This window comes from Protopterus annectens, chromosome 2.part0 (genome assembly GCF_019279795.1).
Source record: "Protopterus annectens isolate FY-2018-M chromosome 2.part0, PAN1.0, whole genome shotgun sequence".
Lineage (NCBI taxonomy): Eukaryota > Metazoa > Chordata > Ceratodontiformes > Protopteridae > Protopterus > Protopterus annectens.
The window spans coordinates 1,432,123,286-1,432,147,493 of NC_056728.1; the positions used below are offsets into that span (position 1 = coordinate 1,432,123,286).

Genomic DNA, 24,208 nt, shown 5'->3' on the forward strand with positions numbered 1-24,208 from the left:
CTAGTCTCTTGCCAATAAACTTACAGTGCACAAGGTCAGGGGCTGGAGGAATGTGAAAAAGAATAACCTGTGTAGTCTCCTTCATAACTAGAAGTTCCTGTTCCATCTTTTGAAGATCTGACAGCTAACGGTGTGGTTCGATAGCTAAAGCCTTTTGACTGGAAAGCAGGAGACCAGGATTCAGATAGTGGACTTGATCACATTAGGAGTTGGCTAGGGAAGACTGGGAATGAGTTATATAATGCCAGTTTGCTCATCCTGGGATGAGGGGCATTTTTCAGCCATTAAAAAATGTCAAACCACAGAATTTGTAAAGCATTCATCTTAAAACAGCTGTCAGCAACCCTCTACTGAGCAAGAGAAGTAAAAGCCAGCAAAAACGTAACTGTATAGTGTTATTGTGACGTCAAGCCTAAAAGAAAGATGTATTTCTGCTTAAAGATGACACATTATTATTTTTAAAAGTTTAGAATAAAAATTATATTAAACTGTGCTTTCTTTTAGTTAATATTCAAGATGCAGGCACTGATTTGCCTTTGAAGCTAGCAGTACATTCTGAGTGATCTATATGTATAATTTACTGAAAATTTCATTAGAATATATCAACACCGTTTGAATATACAGCTGTTTATATTCAGAGAGCAAAAAGCAGCCCCAGTATCATTTTGGGAACAGTCCTGTTGAAAATGTACAGCAGTAAGGGATTTAAGAGTTCTATATTTCTACCCACCTATGAAGCTCTCAGATTCGTGATTGACAAGCTCACCCATTCCCCATTCACATCTGCTATTTTAGCAGCATTGAAATTCATCTTGGAAAACACTTTTTTTCTGTTGATCATCAGCTCTGTTTCATACCTCTCAACTGTACAGACTTTCCCAGGATGTCCAGATTTTTGTCTCATATTTTTGGTCCATTTTTCATAAAATTGTGTTTTTTGGCAAATTAGTGGCAAATCATTAAAGACTGAAGTTAAAAATAATGACAGACATTTCAGCTTCAGACTTCATACCCTTCAAAAAATTCAAGCTTATGCAAAACCTATTATTCTATCAACTTTGTAAGTTTGTTAGAGCAATATTTAAAAATGTTCCCTATTTATGGGCCTCTGTCCCACTTTTATTTATGGCTTTGTCCAGATTTCTTGCTCTAAGAGGTTGAGAGGTATGCTGTGCTTACAGAGTTTCAGAGCTGTAGGCTGTCATTTTAGAAATGGCATCTGGTCTTTTAACAAGATAGTGCGTCCGTTTGGGCTAAACCACTTTTCTTCCTGAAAGTGGTTTCCTAGTTGGCTGTGTAAAGTCCATCCTCTTCTCTATCATCTTCGGCAAACTATAAACTAGAGGAGAGAAATTATACCCTTTCACATTTTGGTTGTGCTCAATAAGCGCAGGTTTTACAAGTAGTGGATGTTATGCATCTGAGAACAGCTGTTCATTTCATTTGCCCCAAGGAGAAAAGGGATTGCAGTTGCTAGACAAAGCCCTGCTCACGTGGATTGAGAGCTGTATCATCTCTTTCCATCAAGAGGAAATCTGCATATCAGATAATAATCTGTCGTAATGCCACTTTGCTGGAGGCATGTTTGCTTTCAGTGCTTACTTCAAGAATGTCTCAAACGTGGGTAACTGTACTACACCCTCTTGGTGTCTGGTGCACACCTTCACCAATTATTACTGTCAATGTGAATTCCAGCAGGACTTTGTCATTTCATTGCATTGTAGTATAGCTTCTTCCACCTTGTTGGATTACTGCTTCTGAGTACTTCCAGCCATTGGCCCATAATGAGGGGTTCTAGTTGCTATATGTAACGGATATGCTTTGGAGTCATCCCAACCATTAGTTTTCTCAAAGGGTCCCAGTTGTTACATGTAACAAATACTACTTTCATATCATCTTTCTATTAGGAACCCTCATTGATGGGTACCAAATACCCCACTTTCCATCTGCTTCTGCAGCTCCTCCCCAAACTTGACTGTTGGACTTCAGATTAAATTGGAGAAGCATGTATTTGCATACCGTTATTTTTTATTTGCGGAAAATTCTCTTTAGTTGGAGGCAGACTAGGTTTAGAGCGTAGGTATACTTATGTATTCAGAATGTGATGTCATGGCATATGCACCAGCACTGGAGTGCACATCGCCAAGTGAGGCAGCTTCTAAGAAAAATGTTGTACTGTTATTAGTGCACAGAATGAACCCAGTTACTGAACCATCCTGGAAGATCCCCTCATAGAACAGCAGATTTGATCATATTGTGCTTGTTATTTTATTCTTGCTTTTCTAATCTGTACTGATGCTTCTCCCTGTAATCTCAAATTTGTTTTCTTTGTTGCCCAATCTTATCCTAAACATCAGCCTGCTGAGCTTCTCCTGTCCTCATTATACATCTTTTCATGGCCCCCCTCTCTACCTGTTCCTCCTCAAAAACTAGAGAACAAGTTGCATCTCACGTGCACTGCTTAGTGCCTCTCTGCTCCCTTCATTCTTACTCATTATGAGTTTTAATGTCCCTGTGGTCAGCAGATCATCTCTGATTAGTATGTAGGTCGTTATGAATCTTTGAAGTGTATTTGTTAAATGCTTAGATTTTGCATGACTGTTAATCTCAAGTACTTTGTGTTACAGCTGACGGTGCTACTATTTTCACTCGGACATGTAATGAATGTGATATTCACTGTCATGTTCTCATGGGTATCTTATTGCCAAGTGTAGTTACCCATTTAAGAAAGCAAATACGTAAGCAGATAACATTATTGTTTATTGTGACCAGGTCCACCGAGTACTGGTCATCTAATGTAAGTCTGCAGATCATCTCTGATTAGTATGTAGGTCGTTATGAATCTTTGAAGTGTATTTGTTAAATGCTTAGATTTTGCATGACTGTTAATCTCAAGTACTTTGTGTTACAGCTGACGGTGCTACTATTTTCACTCGGACATGTAATGAATGTGATATTCACTGTCATGTTCTCATGGGTATCTTATTGCCAAGTGTAGTTACCCATTTAAGAAAGCAAATACGTAAGCAGATAACATTATTGTTTATTGTGACCAGGTCCACCGAGTACTGGTCATCTAATGTAAGTCTGTAAGAACACTAACAAACCAGTGTTCTGCTTATGGAACTAAAGATGTGGTCATGTTGTTTGGAGAGAACACTTTACAGAAAGTTCCATAATCTCTTATCTTTTTTTATTTTATATTTGCAGCTGATTATGCTTTTTTTTTTTTTTGCAGTAACAATCTGTAATTATCTAGACTACCATTTAATGCTGTTGCTGTTCTGTGCATTCTGCCACACACCCTGAATGGGATTGACAGACATTAATGCCAAAGACTAGTGAAGTAATAATTACTGAATGGATACAATCACTAGTGTCATGCAAATAATGGAAACAATTTCTGTTCTGTCAGTGCGATTTTCAGTCAAATAGCTTTACAAACCCCCGAACTTGCTCTTACCATATGAGGTTAAACTCGAACTACTAATTGTTAATTGTGAAGTCAAGCCTGGCTTACTAAGCCTTCTGTAGAGAAAAAAATATGTGTTTGAGCTTTCATTTATGCCTTCTTTCAAAGACATTTTTTCACAGCCCAAGTCTCTTCCAGAACCAACTTACTCCCATTTGGAAACATAAAAGTACCACTAGTACATTTGTTTTCTGACAGTTGGTTTGGATGAGTGTCTCGCTTTTAATGGCATACATGTCTGATCTGAGGGATTTTGTTCAGATTTTTAAAACATGCTCCTAATTTGTGAGGCGGAAAAGTGGGTAGTTGTGAGTTGTGTTTTTTTTTTTTTACTCAGTATTTTGACAAAACAAAATCAATGTCTAGCCCTACAGTTGAATATTTACTTGTTAGCCAAAATACAGCATTAAAAAAAAAAAAGATTCTTAGGACATCTAAAGTGCATACTTCATAAGCAAAAAAAAAATCCACATATCTTTCTTGTATAGCTGTGTCCATGTAGAAATTGAGTGCAGCATGAGCCATTTGAAGATGACGTGACATTTCCACCTTTTGGTGTGGCTGAGTTAACCAAGAAACAATGTTTAATTAAATAAACTTGGAAAATGTATAATGTGTGATGGTAAAGGCTAACAATCGGACCTGCTACCCTTACTGAAACCTTATGAAAGATTTCAACTTTGACAGTATGTCCCTGTTTTGTTTTTCAGCTTATTCTCCCTGATTCAATGAAGGTTTTGCCAGTCTATATGAATTGTCTGTTGAAGAGCTTTGTTCTTGTTGGAAGCACAGAACTCTCAACCGATGAGCGAGCATACCAGAGACAGATGGTTATGTCTATGGATGTTTCTGATTCTCAGTCCTTCTTCTACCCTCAGCTTTTGCCTATTGTAAGTACTCCCTGTACTCCTTAAACATTACTCAGTTATTAATTTATTAACCACCTAAGTTGTCCAGACCCTTTTCAGAATTGACCAAGGCATTTTCATTACAAGTATTAAATCATTTAGTCATATTTCTTTGGAGACATATATGCCTAACATTAATTAAAAAATATATAGATTGACAAATTAATGAATGTTCAGTAATTTAAGCAGTACTTCTGTGAGAGTTAGTTGTGACTACTTCATCGCAGTACATGCATTAGTTTTAAGTGTATTCTGTTTTGATGTAAATGGTTAAAACTGGACTGTTTTTGTTTCCAGCATAATATGGATACAAACAGCGAAACAGTGCCCTCTGCTGTCCGTTGTTCTGAAGAGCGGTTAGCTGATACTGGAATTTTCTTGCTGGAGAATGGACTAAATTTGTTTCTCTGGCTGGGAATGAACTCTCCCCCAGAACTCATTCAGGGTATCTTTAATGTACCATCTTTCACACATGTCAATACAGATGCAGTAAGTAACCTCTTTGAATTTTAACCTATTACCTTTTTGTTTATTACAGATCCTGATATTATTGAATTAAAATGATAAATCATCTTATTTGAGGTTGTGTCCTTTTTATTAATTTTGTTAGTACATCTTGTATTCCACTTGGAACCCTTTACATTTAAATTAAACCACATTGTCTGAAGTTTGAATATTAAAGGAAGATACGAGTGAATAAATAGTCAAATACAGTTTACAGATGAAAAAAATAACTGATAAAGGTGAAATGCAGACAAAAAAATTAGACAAAGTGGTATCAATAAAGTAAGAAACAGATAAAATGTATTTTTTCTAGGATGGCAGTAACATTATAATGTGTTGTCAAGATGTATTTAGCCCTCACGTGTCATAGGCCTCACAGTTCACAAGTGAAGAGGAATGCATTACTCCACCAAGCCTATCATATTTTCCATATTTCATATGATGTTCATCATTACATCACTGTTGCAGTAGCTTTTACCTATATGGGAGGTATCCTGCCAAGGGTATCAGATACCCAGCCAGTCAGCTAAAGATCAGGGTGCTTTCCTCACCCATTGTGCATTTACTCAAGCACACAAGCATAACAAGGACATATAGGTGCCAAAGTTTAGAATTTTCTTGCTGTTGGTACAATTAAATGTCTCATCTTCATAGCAGCTTCAGTATCAGCAGTTGGCTTTTGGTGGGGGGTGGCAATAAGCTTCCCATTGAGGACCTTTTGTTTTTTGTTTTTTTTTCTGAGAAAAATATTAAGTTTTAGCATATGTCTGTCAGGAAGGGAAAATGTGTGTGGTAGGCAGATAGTTTATATGGATGCCCACACAGACTGTATGTTTATATGGATGCCCACACAGACTGTATTTTCTCTGACACCATCTCCCTAAGCAGCAGGGAAGAGAAGTTTCTGAGACTTAAAAACAGATCTTATGACTTGCTCAGCATGTATTCCCCAAAACCCGTTGGTATCTGTCCATTTCTCCGAGCTGTGGGAGATGCTTTTAATGCTACTGAATTTTCTTTGGATTCTCAACCCCCTGCACCAACAAACCAGACCACCTTTATAAAGGACCAGACTCTCATAAATTTCTTTTTAGAAAACCCATTGCAGACCAGGCTGAGATCTCACTAGACAGAGAGACAGAAGTTGAAAACCCATTGCTGCCTCTAACGCTGACCCCCAATGAAAGAGATAGTAGTGCCTTTAGTATTTTTGAAATGAAGTTGCTGTATGCCTCGTCCACATTAGTTTTCAGATCAGTGAAGTGCCAAACACATGACAAGATACTTACTTTCCATTTTTGTTGACATGCAGCAATTTATTGCTAACCTTCCTGCTTCTGACATTAAAAGCATACTTGCAAGCTAGAAGGCAATCTTGACCACATGTATATCTCTGGATACAGATAACATCAGATTCTTGGATACTGGAAATAATTCAACATGACTACCAACTGCAGTGAGCATATCTCCCTCTACACTCAGGGATGTCTCTAACCCAAACAAACCAAACTCATATGTTCTTCAAACCCTATGAGATATGCTGTTACAAGGTGAAATAGGACCTGTTTCTCCTTTCTATTAGGGAAAAATGTTTCTATTCATCGATTTTCTAGTTCGTAGGTAGTTAATAGGCTTGCAGTCCATTGGATCATTGAGGAATCTAGCTCAAATTTCCAGTTACTCCAAAGCACTGTTTGGTTAAGTGGCTTGCTCAAGGTAACACAGCAGGCAGCTATGGGCTGAGGGAATCAAACCCTGTACCACAGGAACTACAACTCACAGACTTGTACCCAAGAAGGAAGGCACCTGGAGACCAGTTTTTGGATATGCCTGTTCTAAGTACCTTTTTCATTGTTCCAATGTTCAAAATGTTAACCTTGCAGTCTCATTTCCCTCTTTTTCCACCAAAGGTTTTCTCAGGTACTGTAGACCTCAAGGATGCCTATCTTCACATCACCATTGTACTTGTAACCAGTTCCATGGATACCCGGGTGATGTAAACCAACCGTATTGTCTCAAAAAGTAATTAATCCAGTAATCCACAAGTACTGTGTATAGTACAAATCAACAACAGTCCGGTAAAATGAGAAACTTTAATGAAACAATCCACTTATAACTAGAACAGTCCAGGGGCCTAGTTACAAGTTTGTTGGTGTTTATATATCACCATTCACAAAGACCACAGCTTTTGTCTAAGATTCTTTGTTTTGGGTTGAACTTTCAGTTTACTTCTCTGCCATCTGATCTGTCTGTTAATCCAAGCATATCCTCAAAATGTTTGGCTCCAGCAGTGGCGGCTGATGACTTCAAGTCAAAGGGGGGGCTGCAGGAGACAGCTGAATGGGTGGGGCCAATGGGAAGGGATGTGACCAACTAGAAAGGGGTGGAGCTGTTGTAGAGTGGGATCAATGCTGGCCATGCTTACCAATTTACATGAAATAAGTGCTCAGTCATTATGGCACATGCTGAATACTCTGTGCAGTACATTGTTACATGTAGTCTAATCAAGACAATATGAAGTGGAGAAGAAAAAAAATATTTCAATGCTTTTGCTACATGACAGCTTACTTAATATCTAGATGCAAACAAAAAGGTTGTGAGGCATGAAAAAATAAATTACCTTTTAAAGACATTACTGGAATGCCAGTCAAAAATCAAGTATAAAAAAAAACAAGCAGTACTCGGCTCAAACCACCTCTTCTTGCACTGCAGTTCTAATCATAATTTATATTCAGCTTTAAAGTACCAAGTAACATGCTGAAAGTAGCAATCTTTGTGATACCCCCACTTGTAAAAATGTTTCTTATCTAAAAAAGACCTGCTGCCTGACAACTCTCTACTTGCTTCATGGGGAAAACATGATCAAAGTAAAAAATGAACAGCAAACAAGAAACAAGCTCAAGATAAATTGCTTAAATGATTACTGCACAGGTTATGGACAACACATGAGGTTATGGACCACACATGATAGAGTGGCATTCTGTTTAGTTTACAGATAAAGCCTGCAAAGATGACTTCAAGTCTCCAACAAATGTAATGAGCTTCTGAAAATATTGTAATCCTGTCTTTTATTACAAATACTGTCGTATGCATTTCAATACCTAAGACTTGTACGTTATCTAGTTATGTAAATATTCTCTGCATGGCAACAACAAAAATGCTTTCATTGTTGACAGTTCTTTAACAGTATGCTTATTAAAGTTTATTTGTATCTTACAATCTCAGACAACCTTACCTGATGGTCATTAAAGCATTGCTACTTAAACACAGAGCAACAGGCACTGCAACAACATGCATTTTCTGAATAATAAAAATAATAAATAAATTAGTATAAAAATATGACAGAAAACAAGAACATTCTGCAAAATCAAGGACAGATGAAAAGCCACTATACTTGTGTCTACCTTGGATGGGGGGATACTGTGCACACTTACACTGCATAACTGCTCCTTGCCTTGCTTGGATGCATCCAGAGTCGCTACATGGGGGAGTGGGGTACAAGTATGTCACAATTTGAAATGTCTCTGGCTGACTATGATGGCCCTGACACATTTGTCATACTCTCAACCTCAGAGCAAGAAATTTGGACAAAGTCACAAATAAAAGTGGGACAAAGGCCCAAAAATAAGGACAATGTTTTAAAATATTGCTCTTACAAACTTAAAAAGTTAATAGAATAGTAGGTCTTGCATGAGTATGAATTTTCTGAAGAGTATGAAATCTGAAATGCAAATGTCTGTCATTTTGTAACTTCAGTCTTTAATGAGTTGCCACTAATTTGCCAGAAAAAAACACAATTTTATGAAAAATGGACCAAAAATGTGATGCAAAAATCTGGATATTCTGCAAAAATCTGTACACACACACACACACACACACACACACACACACACACACACACACACACACACACACACACACACACACACACAGAGAGGGGTCTGAACATCAGTAATTTACTACTTTGCCATCTAAGACTCGAGACATTTTTCATTTATGTAATAATATGTTATGTAAGCAAGCCAAGTGCTTGTCAACATTTGAGCATGAGAAGCACAACAGAATCAAATGCCTTCGAGTTTATAGCATTTATGGTCTGCAGACCTTTTATAAATTATTATGAATTTACAATGTTCTGGTCTTAAGTTAACTTAAAGCATACATGTCCACCATTTAGTGTACAAATTCTGGACAAAAATAATGGAGTAGGGCAAAGACTCAATCATATTTTAAATATAGCTTGTCATACTCAGTGTAACCAAATGAGTACATTTTTTTCTGAGCATCTCTTGGAAACTTCAACACTCTAAAAGCATAGAATGTTTAGAACTGTGGTTGGGGCAACAACAGCAGCATTAAGTTTGTAAATTTTTACCTACAGGGGTCTGCTTTAGAATACTTTTTGTGATGGATATAAAGTCTGAACTCAAAATCTGCCATAAGAGGAAATGGGTAGAGCACACTCTCCACTTAATCATGTGTGTGTGTGTGTGTGGGGGGGGGGGGGGGGCTGCTATCCAGCTGCCATGCACTGCAGAAATAAATGGACAGCAGAGGCAATTAGTATCCCTGGGACTTGTTTTTCTTAGGAAAGACAAGAAAATAAAAATAAGTAAAGTATGGCAGTAACTAACATAAGGAAATTGTATACTCAAGAAAAAAAATAGCAAAGACCTAAAGTTATTTTTCAAGGATCAAACTGTGCTTTATGCTGGTACACAAAGACTATTACTGCTGTTGTTGTGTCTTTCGGATTTTCCCGGTTAGGGGTTGCCTCAGCAGAACTCCGGTCTGCTAATGATTGGCAGTTGATTTTTACGTGCTGTGTTGCCGGCCCTAATGCACAACCTTCAACGAAGGTACGCCCATTCACGCATGTCTCCACACAGAAGATGCTGTAGCTGAGAATCGAACGGGACAACGTCTTGCTGTGGGGCGACAACGCTACCGCAGCACCACCACCGTGGATTACTGTAATAACCTAAAAATGGAGGCAGTTTAAACTGCAACCGAATAAACATCTAAATTACTAACTTTTTTCTATCTGCCTTCTCACTATCAGACAGTACATAGTTTTGGTTCTTGCAGTACCACCACCAGTCTATTAGTCATCAAGTCATTTTTCACCTTGAAGCAACACAGTGACTCCTCTGAGATCTTTCCTACCTGGAGCCAGGGAGACTAATCATCAGAATATCTAATGTGAGCCACAGCAGCTACTTCAGAGAAAACCTGAACAGAAGGTGCTCTTTCGAAGACTGAAACACCTTAACTGTCTCCATGTGCCCATCTGACAGACAGGGAAATGACTGGAATGGCCAAGTGATGGAAATCAAACCCAACAACTAACCTGACCCACTGGCACTGGCACAGGGAATCCATCTGTGCTCTCAGAACTCTTAAGAATGACTAGCAAGTTAGAGGCAGCCACTTTGGAGGAAGGATTGAGTGGCTAATGCCAAAGTTCCATCAAATGAGGGTATTTTTCTTCCACAAGAGTAGGGTGGTACCCCAGCTACATACTAGCTGTTTTATTTCAAGGAGAGGACAGCTGCAACAGCCATCTTGTAGGTACAAGCAAGAGAGCAAGCTTGTGATTTGTATGAGCTATCACTGCATACTTCACTCCATTCAAGTTCTATCTCCGTTACATTAATAGAAAATCTCACCCACCCACCCCCAGCCCCAGTATTGACATTAACATCCCCTTACTTGAATCAGTGACAGACAACTGGGAAAGAGACTGAAGGGCTGAATGAGGATTAAAAAAAATGTCAAAATGGGTCAAAAAAGAGTCACACACGTCTAGGCTTGAAACTCCGGGAAACATCTTGTAGAAGCAGAGCTACTAGGAAGGAGTACAGCACAAGAATGAACTTTAACACTACCAGATCAGTATGTCCACAGAAGAGGAAGTCCAAGTCCCCCAAAAGGGAAATGTTCTACCAATAAGAATGGATCTTGTTCTATGCCATCTTTTCTTCATTTAAAAGATCCAGCCCATCTGTGAAAAAGTGCATTATAAACATTATAAATATTCAACTTTACATTCAACATTAAAATAATGTTGAATGTAAAGTTGAATGTTTATAATTTTAAACTCATTCCCCTTTTTCCATAAAATTCTGCATTTACATTGTGTACAATGTTACCCTGTGCATTAATAAAGAATATTATGTACAACGTGGTGCACTGTAACCTGTTAAACAGTAATGCACATTGCAATACACATTAAGTATGCCTGCATACCAAACCCATTTTACATCTCATCTCCTGTACAAGACTTTCTTTTTACTAACAGCAGTGTTGGCATGCTATAAAAATAAATTAGAAACAGTGTTTGCTTCTTTCTGGTAACTGATCATTAATTTTGTTGTACCCCTTGCAAGTGATAACAATAAGGAAGCAAGGTACTAATAAAAATAAACTGAACAAAGACAGATGTCTACAATTAATTTAAAAAACAAAATATGATCCTGTATTGTTGGGAAACCTTAAACCAATAGGAAGGAGCTGGCTGGGTTGACAGGAATTCTATACTGCTGCCATCTAGGTAGGGTTTCTCTGACCCACCCACTATCCCATACTTAGATAAATAATGCAAGCCAAAAACATTTATCTAAGATGACCCTCTAAAAATATTCTTGGTATTTATAACTGTTATTTAAAAGAGCATTATTATGAAAAATTAGACTGTTGGTATCACAATCCTACAGCAATACTACTAACCTGCAGCTATAATTCCCTCCTTTACACTTGAAGTGCTCACCTCTTTCCGTTTGAATCTAGTCAGGTCAAAGATGCACTGCTCTGCTGTCTCAGTCACTGTCTGTCCGAACGAATAAACTCTGGGTCTCCCTCCAGTCATAAAGTACTACTGGCTGCTGACTGTTTCTCCCTCTCTTTTTCCCAGCACACAAAGACAGGGGAAGAGAGTGAGAACCAGTCAGTAGCCATCCAGCCATCCACATCACATACGTGACTACGGATGTGGCAGTCTGAGCCCCTTCCACTTTTTACTGTGGTTACAAACCACATAGACTTCTGGGCATCACACTGATGCCTTCCCTTCTTAATCTGGACTGCTTTTACAGCAGTCTGGATTTACAGAAACTAGTGTTTTTTTAAACCTGGAACTCACTGAGCATGCACAGTTTGAGTTCCGGGCAGGCAGCCAGTTTATTTTTTAAAATGTTAAGTTAACTTATTTGAATTTCTTTTTCTTTCTTTCACAGCTGGGGGGGGGCTGCAGCCCCGTAGCATGGGCCACCACTGAGCTCCAGTCATTGCCTACTGCATACTTCAGGCAATTAATGCCTACCCCTGCCTGGACAATTGCCTCATTATGGATACTGCCACTCAAGACACTCTAACATCCATTCACTTCTCTATGAATCTGTTCTGCAGTCTGCATTTCAAATTAAATTTGGAAAAGTCCTCCCTGGTCTCTTGTCACAGGTTAGTGTTTCTAAGATACCTCTCTGATGGTAACTTACCTCAGAAGAAGTTTCCTTCTGCTATCAGCAAGGGAATTCATCAGAATTCTCAGGTTACATAACTTCCTACATCCTTATGATTTCTTTAGTCAGACTCCACAGTAGAAAAATTCGGCAGTTTCTTAAATTCATTTGGACCCAGCACCAACATCCCCTTCCTTTCCTTATTCCAGATATATAATTCTTCAAAAAAGAACTCCTCTGTTGGGCCAATCACATCCAACAGAATCCAGTTCTCCCCCTTTCTTCCCTCATTCCTACTCAATCAGTCACAAGGGGTTTCTCAGACTTTGCACAGAGGGGCCGTTTCTCAATGTATCAAAGTTCAGGGCTTGTGGGAACCTCATTTCAGATACAAACACATAAACCTCAAAGAAATAATGGTCTTGATAAAAGCCGTCAAAGCACTTAATCAGCTATGGCCATCTGGACCACTGTTAGTCATAACAGACAACATCACAGTTATGTGATACATAAACAATCAAAGGGAAACGTCCCCCTGTGGAAATTAGCCACGGTTGCATGGGAACTGGTATCTTAGCACAGTCTCTCCCTATATTCTGTCAGAGCGTAACACAGTAGCAGACATGCTGGGCAGATCCAGGATAGACTCTCAGAAATGGATGTTGTACTCAGATTTTTCAAGAGCTTGTCCATTTGTGGGGAACTCCCCAAGTAAATCTGTTTGTCTCCATTCATAAGAGACAGTTACAGCAGTTCTGCATCAAGACATCAGAAAGTTCTGGAAAACTGATGTTTTCTTTCCCATGGATGGGAATGTTCCTTTTGTCCTATCCCTTTCCTCTGATAAACAGTGTCTTACTAAAGATAAAAAAGGACTCTTCAGAAATATTTTTGGTAACCTCCTTTTGGTCTAGACAGCATTGATTCTTCCTTCTCATGCACCTGGCTGGGACAGTTAGCAAAAACTTCCTCCAGAGTGGACCCTCTCACACAGGACAAGGGATTGTTCATCCAACCAATATTATCAATGTCCACGTTAGTGTATGGGTGACAGGATTTTGATACCATTTAGGTACCTCTTTTCAAAGAACATGCAATACAAGAAATCATATATAGCCAAATGGAAGAGATTTTCTTGTCTATGCCATATTTTAGACCAGGATTCATCCCATGTGGGGGTTCTGTTGATCATCTAACACCTATGTAAATTGCTCAAATCAGGTGTTTTTTACACATCTGTCAAAGTATACCTTTCAGTCATTTCTTCATGTTTACCATTAGATTCCCCTTTTCTCCCTTTAAGTCGTATAGCTCTCTTTTTAAAACATCTTTAGTAAATGTGACATTAAAAAGTGAAGTAGGTACATATACAGTAATAGAAATGAAAACAAACTATACTAACATTTCTTTTATTTTCTTTCAGTATACATTTTCACAATCTTCATTCCCCTCAACATTACATAAATTGCTCAGTTCTTGCCTTCCTTTAAACCTCACTCATTCTCTAAAACATTATTGTGCATGTCAAGAAATGCAGGACAAAGCACCTCAAATACCAACAAACTCTTCAACTATTCAGCTCTTTAATGGACATTAATTGACAGACAGCTGTTTTTGTCTGAAGAAGTCTGGTCATAGAACCAGACAAAAAGTGCTTAACTTTACAGTGTGGTACTTTGGTTTGTCCATCTTTTATCAATTAAAGAGCTGAATAGCTGAAGAGTTCGTTGGTGTTTGAGGTGTTTTGTCCTGCATTTCTTGTCTTTCAACAGTTTGTGGTGTCAACTTTTGTGGTATTATTGTGCATGTATTGTTCCCACAATTTCTATTTTTCTTTAGAAAAGGGTAGAACAAATTACAGAGATCCTCCCTTCAGTTCTTTTATCTCTGTTACAATATTCACTACTTCGAATTCAGCTGGGGTTTGGACATTGATTTCCATTTTCTAGTAATTTTTTTTTCTATTTTGCCAGCCACCAGAATTAAACTTAACAAGGCCTTACTATGTCTAGGCAATTCAAATCCTGTATCTCAGCTCAAAAAATAATTTCCTTAGTTGCACCCATTTACTCACCCAATGCTTCTGACAGATTACTCTGTAGGGAATGTTTAAAACCTTACAACTCATTACACTCCCAAAACATATGTTCCAAGATACCTCTTTCTTCCCCATCACACCTACAACATGTGTCATCTACCTGCGGAAGAATTCTTTGGAGTCTGTTTGGGGGTATAAAAAATATCTATGAAAACACTTCCACGCAAAAAAAATCCTAAATGTATCTTCTGGACTTTGTTGCATATTAGAGGACCATTATATATGTCCTTCATTGTTTCCTTGTGATTTTCTTGTCCAGTCTCCCTTCCCGTTCTTTTCTAACCTCCCCTGATTAATTCCTATAGTTGTCGTGCAACATTTTATATCTCCTCCTAATTATCACGCTTTATGTATATGACACTTAACTGTGCAGCTGTAAAATATTTCTTCTAATCATGTAATCCTAAACCATCATGTTCAAGACCCACCAACGTATTACACTTGACCCTTGCCCTCTTCCCCTCCCAGATAAAATCCTTCAAATTTTTATTAATTACTGCCCACAATTTCTCCTCAGGTTGATAAAAGCATGCCTGACCTGTATATAAAACTAAAGGGATGAAAGACATTTTAATTGCTTGTAGCTCTAAAGGGATGAAAAACATTTTCACTGCTTGCAACTTGCTATCTATATCCATAAACAGGAGCTTCCAGTTTCTCACTTTTTATGTTATCTTTTTAGTCTCTTCCCACATATCCTTATCTGCCACAACAAAATCTTTTTTAACCCATATTCCTAAATATTTCATTTTATCATGCTGCCATAAATATAGGTATTGCTGAACTAATTCATGTGTGGTTACATAGTTTAGACTTGCACTTTGTTTTGACTTCATTTGCTTTACATCCCGACAAAAAAAAAAAAAAAAACTGAAACCGTATCAGAATATTCCACAACACTGAGATGTCCTTTTCTGGTTTTATCAGGTACGAAATAACATAATCTGGAAATAAAGTTAACTTTTCCTGATTACCATGCCAATTATACCTTTGAATTTCTCTGTCCCTTATTTTCTTTGCCAATGGCTCTAAACATAATGCAAATAACAAAGAGGAAAGAGGGTACCCCTGCCTGGTTCCTCTGTTCAGACACAACTTATCAGAGAGTAAACCTCCCACTTTAATTTTTGCCCCGATCCCTCATATGTCCTCCTAATTAATGTTGTTATTGTATCAGGGAATGCAAATACTTCCATTGCCCTACTCATAAAAATCTAGAATCAAGTCCCACCAACAACGTAGCATTTTCTTATATTCTGCTTCCCTCTGGATCATCATTGTTCTATTAAGGTTGTCAGATGTTTACCTTCCCTCCACAAAACCACACAGATACATATCTATCAATTTTGGCAACACTTCTGGCATTATTTTAGCCATTGCAGACATAAACACTTAAAAATCATTGTATAAAATTAAAATGGGCCTGTATGAAGCTGCGTCTGATGGGTCTTTACCGTCTTTAGGTATTACAGCCACCACAACTTTCTTGCAGGATGTTGGTGCTTCCCCTTCTTTTAAAATAGTGCTAAACAAAGCCTTCCAGATCTTCATCACTTTCTTCCCTACTAGCTTCCATACTTCCACAGGAATACCATCTATTCCAGGAGACTTTCCTGCAGATTGGTTATACGTCACCATTTTTGTCTCCTCTTCCTATCTTAGCTGTTAATTGTTGAGCCTCATTTTAAGTCGTCCATAAATATTTCCATGTGTGCTTTGTCTTGATTTCCACATTCCTCTGCTTGATACAAATTTTCATAACATTTCCAAAATATCTGTCATACTCTATGGGATCTCTGGTTATTTTTCTTGTTATAGTCTTCCTAAATTTGGCAACAAACTTTCAAAATTTGGATGCCTAAGTAGTGCTAAACATATTTGTGCTTTGGAGTTATTATAGGTTCATAGGTAGGTACTAGGCTATCTGCCTGAAGGCATTTATAAGCCTAGCCAGAATGTGTTGGCTTTTTCCACCCCCTTAGATTAGTTCCCTGTGCCTCTGTCCAGCAGAGCCACTGAAGTGATCACCGGGGTAAACTTTCTGTTTCCCATCCACTCGTCAAGGTTTCTCTTGAAGAGTGTTAGCGAGCAGGTCTGCCTAATGTAGATTGGAATCTTGTTCCAAAGCATGGGAAGTCTCTGGGACAAGAATCTATCCCTCCAGCATGTCCAATTTATTGTTGTGGTGAGGTTTAGATCCCTGGAGCATGTGGCTTGTGGGGATATGGTTTTCTTTAGGTGGAGCATGTCCATCAATTCTGGGGTGGACATGGCCTTGTATGTCAGGCAGAGATCACCTCTGAGTAGGTAGTATGCAACCGAGTAAAGCTGGAGTTTCTTCAGTCGAGCTGCATAGGGCATCTGTTTGAGGCCAGTGATCCTCTTGATGAGGTACTTCTGTGGTCTTTCCAGCTGTTGCAGGTGTCTTGTAAGGTACATCCCAAATGAGGAGCTGTACTCTGTGATGGATCTGATGAGTGATGAGTAGAGGGGCACAATGACCTCTTTTGATCTGGATGCAAACCCTTTTGTGATCAGGTGGGCCACATAGAAAGATTTTCTAACCACTTTGGCAATGTAATTATCAAAGGAGAGATTACTATCTACTTGGGTCCCCAGATCCTTTATTACGTCTTCTGTATTTAGGGGACTACCACCTATGTGGTAGTTTGTGGGTACTTTGTTTTTTCCAAAGGGGATGACTATGCACTTTTTGGCATTTGGCTTGAGCTTTGTGCTTGCCTGTACCTCTGAGAAGTATATGCCGAACAGGAGGGGTCCTAGTAAAGAGCCCTGGGGAGCGCCACTTGTAACCAGTTTAGAGTCGGACCTAGTTCACACAACTTTCACCATGTGGGTTCTGTCCGTAAGCCAGGTGGCAACCCATCTTGTGACGTAGGTTTTTATGTTCAGGCTGGTGCGCTTGTCTATAATACCAGAATGGGGAATGGTGTTGAAGGCCTTTGCAAGGTCTAGGTAGGCTGTGTGTACCACCTTTCCCTTGTCTATAGCCTTGGTAACTGTCTCAAAGAAGTCCACCAGGTTCAGGAGGCAAGATCTGCCCTTAATAAAGCCAAACTGGGTAGGGTCCAGTGTTTGGAGGTTCCCAATGTCTCTGTCCAGTGTTTGGAGGTTCCCAATGTCTCTGTTAATGAGTTCCATGATGATGTGCTTTATAGCCTTGCAGACCAAGCTAGTCAGGTTTATAGGGTGATAGTTCCCGGGGTCTGTTGTGGCTCCACCTTTGTGGAGCGGAATAACCGTTGCTGTGTGCCACTCTATGGGTATGTAGCCTGTGGAGAGGCTGAGTTTGAACAGTGTGTTTAGGTGAGGGGTTTATTCATCTTTGAGCTCATATAGAACGCAGCCTGGGACATCGCCCGGTCCCATTGATGCTGTGTTTTTGGCTTTGGAGAGGGCTGTTTTAACCTGAGTGTCTGTGATTTCAGGGGCTCTGCATTCTTCTGGTATGGTTATGGGCCCTTTTGGGGGTGAAGTTTGCACTGAACCTGTCTGCCAGGATGTTGGCGATATCAGTTGGTTCAGTGTATTTTTTGCCATTCTGCACTAACTCCGAGCAGCTCTGAGCATTGCCACTTAGATTCTTGACATAGCTAAAGAATGCCTTGTGGTTATCTTTGGAGTCCTTGGCAATTTTTCTTTCGAAGATTGCCTTGGATAATTTTATGAGGAATTGTAGTTTCTTGCTGATACTGAACAGGGATGTCTTCCCTTCTTGGGATTTTACTATTTTCTGTACTAGTTTCCTCCTTCTGTTGTATAGCTTGTGTATGGCAGGGGTCCACCAGACTCGGTTCCTTTTCTTGGAGGAGTGAGTCTTGGTTTTGCTTGGGATAGCACGATCCATGCATTTTTGTAGGGGCCCGTAGAATGCATTAGTAAAGGATTTTGCAGCTTGGACAGTGTTATCCTTTAGCATGGGGGCTTTGAAACTTTCCACGTTGGACTTAAGTAACGTGAAGTTTGCTTTTGAAAATTTTTCACGGTGGTTTCTTTGTCCGAGGATGGGGGCGGAATGTGGATATCCAGAGTGATTTGTTTATGGTCAGATCTAACCAGCGAGGGGTTGGCCTCCAGTGTGGAACACCGGTCACCCATGTTGGTGATGACCAGGTCCAGTATGTTATCACCTCTGGTGGGAGTGTTGACCAGTTGATCCAGGGCATTTGAGTTTATAAATTCTAGGAAATGTTGTCAAAAAATATTTGCTTACAGCAATCTTTCTCAGCTCATGCATATTATCCAAATACACCTTTAATTTTCTTTAAATGTTTGTAGTTGCTCCTCTTCTTGTTCTTTGAGATTCCCCTTAATCTGTAATACTTTAACCTTTGTCATCCTCTCTAATTAATTTAAATTAATGCTAAGGCTTCTGTGTAGGAAACTGCTTGTAAACCTTATTCACTTACTACAGTTTCAGACTTTTTATTTTTCACTGAACTGCTTTCCAGTGTACCTTTAAATGTTAATTACACTCTGCATTGTACTCAGAGATTCAGCAGGTTCTTCCAGCATTCAGTGCCATTTCCTGATCTGGCTCCCCTCAACTGTAAGTTGGGGAGCAAAAATAAGATTAGTTCTGCAATTTGACTGATGCTGCAAAAACTCAACAGTTAACTAGGTCCTGTTTCTGTACTCTGCCTGTCAGCTCATGTGAGGAGCGAAAAAAAAGGGGGGTCCATGATCTGGCTGGTTAGCTGTTGCTCTTAATATTCAGGGGCCTACAAGGTCCCTTTTTCTCATTTTAGCTGAGGAGCAAAAACAATAACAAAAAATAATAAAGTTGTTTCTTCTCTGTAAGCATGCCACTAGTTACATTTGTAGCACACAGCTTGCTCCAACATACCACACACAAAGCTATAAAGCTATTTAGCACTGCAAAAGAATAGTATTGAAGTATATGTTGAATTTTATCAGTCTCATGATGAATTATGTGTTCTTGAGCTTTGTCATCTTTTCAAAACCTGATGAAAATACTCTTGTAGTGTGAACGCACTTGTGTGGATTCATTTGGAATAAAACACCTTTTGCACGTTCCACACTCATGCTCTATTTTATCTAAATACAGAAATCAGCTGCCTTTTTCCATCTCTTTCATTATTTTGTCTTATTTTTCAAGCCTGTTTGCTGAAAAAAGCATTTATAACTGAAACCAGAGATATTAATTTAGATATTCATCTCTATAATGTCACTGATGTGTATATATAACTTTTGTTGAATGTTATTGTATGTTACTGGACAAATACTAGTGAATAATAATCTCATTGTATACTATGCTTTCTGTATGATCTGTATAATTCTTCTGATCTGTAAAATTTTGTCCTCTTATACTGTGATTTTTATGTGGAGCTTTTCTCCCTGGGCCTGCTCTGAAAAATGGGCAACTAGCCCAGTTGAACTTCCCTGATAAGCAAATATTAAATAAAAAAATAAATAAAAATAGGAAATTATTATCTTAACTCTACATATAATGTGATCAGTACAGTTTTACATCCCCCACTCCATCAACCGAAGATCACAACATTATATTAACTTTAACTGGCTTCTGTCAAGCCTTTCTTACCTTGTTACAGTGTAAAGCCTATATACTTTACAACTAAGAAAAAGTACTTTATTTCTTTAATAAATACAGCAGTCACTAATAGGACTCCATCCCCCACCTTCCATTTAAAATATGTTGGACTGCTTACTATACAGAACTGTTTTACAATAAAACATGCTCTAAAAATTGTGAAATGTTTATACAACTGTTAATAAGAGCATTGTATTACTTAGTTACTTTAGTCCCGTCAATGTCCCTCTAAACATTAATTACATAAAGTAGAGTATATGCTTTACATTTAACCCACTAGTTTAAAATATTTAACAAAATTCCAGTGTCTCAGCCACTTCTTCTTGCAAAGACACATTTCACAGATCTAATGGGATTGATGCTTTAATAATTTCCAATTTATTCATTAGTTTCACAATATTGCTGGTGTTCTTCTTGATCCTCTCCAACTCCCAACACGAGCCTCTGGTTGAAGTCCAAGGTACTCCTGATTCTTCTACTCAACTCTTGTACTTTTTTTCTGTTATTCAAGAATTTTCCTATAGAACAATGGAAAAAGATTCACTGGCAAAATCTGTCTTTGGGCATTGTTATTTTCTGAATGAAAAGCAGATTCTCCTGTTTACTGGCTCACCATTTGTTAATTAAATGCTTTTTCTTCCTTAACCATTTTTGTATCCAAAAATGCCTTTGATCCTCCAGAAAAATAAATATTCTGAGGAAAGCTGGATGCTGGGATGATCATGATTCTTCTACCTGGTGTATACTGAGTAATTTTCCAAAAAGTACTCTGCTGCCCCCAATTTTAGTACTTAAGTTTTGTCAGCAGCAACCCTATCTGCTGGTATGATTGCATATTTGGTAATACAGGTCTTGTCTGCTTTCTTGTAGCCAGATTTGGAGCATACACATTGTGTCCTCTCAATTAATGAATCCTGGTGTGTAACACAGCCTAGTTGCTTATCTGTGCTTTCATAAAATTAATGCAGTCTGTTCCTTCCACTTTCTCTGGTACAGCAGAAAATCTTAGGCTTTTTTTTCTGTGTGCTTCGTCTTCTAACTTCTCATTTTTTTTATAAACGGAGAAGTGTCTTTCTCAGCCAACTTTTTTTTTATTTCAGCCACTCTTGCAACTTTATCTGTTCATCTGAATAGCTAGATGTAATGTGATCCTATCTCGCCTACATTCTGTACTGATGGGTTCGGAGCCGATCCTCGGCCCTCGACTCGGCATGCCATACTATAGAACGAAGTCTCTTATTGGCTGAGCCATGCCACATCCCAGGATGCACCACCACTGCTTCCCCAGATCTCGTTTGCCCCTTTTACAGCAAAGACGTGGTCTCGGACTTGGCTGAGCTAAGTGCTTATTACTTTAAAATTTCTGTCAGAAATTTTCTCTTATCTACCCAAAAGCTGTTTTAACAGCTATTCGTTGATGTGTGACTGAGATTTGACCTTTTTTTGTGGTAAATTGTCTTAGTTTGAGGTAAGGATCCCGTTTAAGTTAGGGGGGCCTTGCCCTCGCTCGTTGTTAAACAGTGTGAGTCTCTCTGTGTTAAAGTTGTCTAGTTTTGGATCCCGTTTAAGTTAGAGGGGCCTTGTCCTCAGTTTATGTACTTCTGTTATTGAATTTAAAAGAATTTTTTCTGTGGTAGTGATTTGTGTGTCAACATGTCGAAAGAGCACAGACCTTCAGGATTCAAAACATGCTCTAAATGCAGTTACAAAATGTCCATTACGGACGATCACTCTTCGTGCGTTTATTGTTTAGGCCCTAAGCATCTTCAAGAGTCATGCAGCATTTGTCACGCTTTTTACTCCCGTGTCCTCCAAGAGAGGAAAAATAAATTGATTCTAAAAGGGCTTATCACACTTTCCTTTGAGGAGGCTTTATCTTCTTCCTCTTCTCCTTCAAAGAAAAAGAAAAGCTCCGACCAGCCCGTCGGAACCGGCTACAAAGAAATCTCGGCAGGCTTCTCCGTCGGCTCCACGGACTTCGGAGCCAAGGGCGGAACGGTCTGCCTCGATGCCTCCAGCCTCGACTCCTCTGACTTTGGAGTCGACAGCTAGAGCTTCGAGAGGCGGGTCACCTTCATCGGCTCCACTGTCTTCAGAGCCGATGAGAGTTGCCCGCTCAGACTCTTCCCCTTCGGCGCCGAAGTCCACTTTGGCTCCGAGGGAAATTGCAATGGTTGTGGAGTCTCCCTCGGCACCGATATTTATCGAGACTATTCGGAGCCGGTACCCCAGTCCTTTGGAACCGGCGGAGAAGTCGACTCGAGCTCGTTCGATCTCTTCTCGGTCTTCGAGAATGTCTGATTCGGACATAGATAGGGTGCTTCAAAGGCTGTTTAAGTCTCCGGTCTTTCAAAAGTTGGTTTCGGCTCCAGCCTAGTTGGCTCCGGAGCCGGTTGCCCACCCTGTTGTCTTGGTTCCTCCAACAGCCTCGGCGCTGTTGGAGTCGGTGCTGGTAGAGCCGGTGGAGGTTTTCGAGTCGGTTCCGACCCTTACTCCAACCCCGCCCTTCGGGTCGGAGTTCGGTACACGGACCTCCTCTGTCGGCCCCGGGGGTGACGTTTCGGGACCGATGTTTTCGGTTCCGAGCCTCCCTCTCAGTGCGTCGGCTACGGGAGTGCCGTCTACTGTTGTGGCCTCAGGGGTTGGACCTTCCCAGGACTCTGGGGGTCCCGCCTTTAGGGCCATGAGGAGTGCTTTGGCCAAATCTTCTTTGACCACCTCCACCATCTCACCATCACCTTCCCTTGGCACGGAGACTGGTTCCTTTGTAGTCCCCCTGTCTCAAGACAGCGGAGCCCTGGGGCCTGAGGCCACCCCCATCGGGGGTTCCCTCCTTCCTGAAGTTCCCTCCGAAGCGTCTTTGGAGGAACCTCCCAGGAAGAGACAGTGCAAGAGGAAGCACGTTGACTCCCCTGACGAGTCTCTCACCTCGGACACCGACCTCGATGATGCGGAGGGGTCCCCCAAGTCGTCCTCGGATGATGTCTCCTTTGTGGACATTTTGGAGATCCTGAAGCAACGAGGCGACTGGCAGTCCAAACCCCCTTCCGCTGAGGAGTCAGTATTCCTCAGGGCCTTCGGGGCTCAGCCCTCCGCCTCCTGGGTATCTCCGCCCTTCGATGAGCTCCTGGATTTGATCTCTCGAAGGGCGTGGGAACACCCGGATTCTGTGGAACCTGTGCCAGCTCGCCCCAATAAATTTCTCTCAGCACCCCCTGAAAAGGATTTTCTCTCCAAAGGTGTGGCTGTAGATGCCCTGGTGGTGGCATCTGCTACCCAACAGGATGTGGCAGAGGCTTCAACGTCCGTTCATCCTCCTAATAAAGAGTCTAGGAGCATGGATCGGTATGGGAAGCGCACCCTTACTTCAGCAACCTTTACTTTAAGGTCTCTGAATTATTTGATGCACTTCACCAGACTTCAGAGGGATCTGGTCAAGGAACTTTCAGATACCCTCTCTGGTAACTTACCTGAGCAGTTGGCCCAGACGGTTAACTCTCAGCTGGCTACCCTATCATCGTTATCGAACTCATCCATGAGGCTCATTTCATATGCAGCCGAGGGGGCGAGCAGAGCAGCGGGAACAAGCGTTGCTCTACGGAGACAAGCCTGGCTCTGCCTGTGTCATTTTGCGGAGGCCTTTAAGTCTTCCTTTGCCGATGCTCCCTTTGATGGGTCCTCTCTGTTTGGACCCAAGGTAAAGGACACCTTGACTCGCTGCGAACAAGAGGGTAAGACTTTAACTGCCGTAGGGGCACGGTTTTCCACTCCCTTCAGGCCTTATCCCAAGGCTAGAAGAGGGGGGAAGATGTGGTTCCGTAAATCTCAAAAGCCTTACTCTTCGCAGCAAAGCGATCCCCCTTCTAGAGGCAGAGGAGGGGGAAATTTTTCAGGAAGACGCCGTCCCAGAGGCGGCAGAGGCCCCCGCAACACTGGAGACCGCGAGTCCTTTCGTGGCTCCTCAACCTTCCAGCATCCCTGAAGGAGTGCCCGACTGTGCAGCTCCGGAGCCAGTCGGGGGTCATTTTTCGAAGCACCTAAAGGCCTGGGAGAGTATCACTCACGACTGATGGGCACTCCGAATCATCGCCGGAGGTTACACCATCCCTTTTTCTCAACCCCCACCTCCATCCCAGAAAATCCCGGACCCGCCACCCAGTCAACGGGATCTTG

The 24,208-nt window shown here is 40.4% G+C and overlaps 1 protein-coding gene across 1 annotated transcript in view; it reads left to right on the forward strand.

Annotated features, from left to right (window-relative positions):
* Positions 1–24,208, forward strand: part of SEC24D (SEC24 homolog D, COPII coat complex component) — an 866,900-nt gene that overhangs the window by 802,044 nt on the left and 40,648 nt on the right. Inside the window, exons 20-21 of the mRNA XM_044061657.1 lie at positions 4,183–4,362; positions 4,678–4,869. Coding sequence (XP_043917592.1) covers positions 4,183–4,362; positions 4,678–4,869 — 372 coding nt within the window. The remainder of the gene's footprint in view (positions 1–4,182; positions 4,363–4,677; positions 4,870–24,208) is intronic.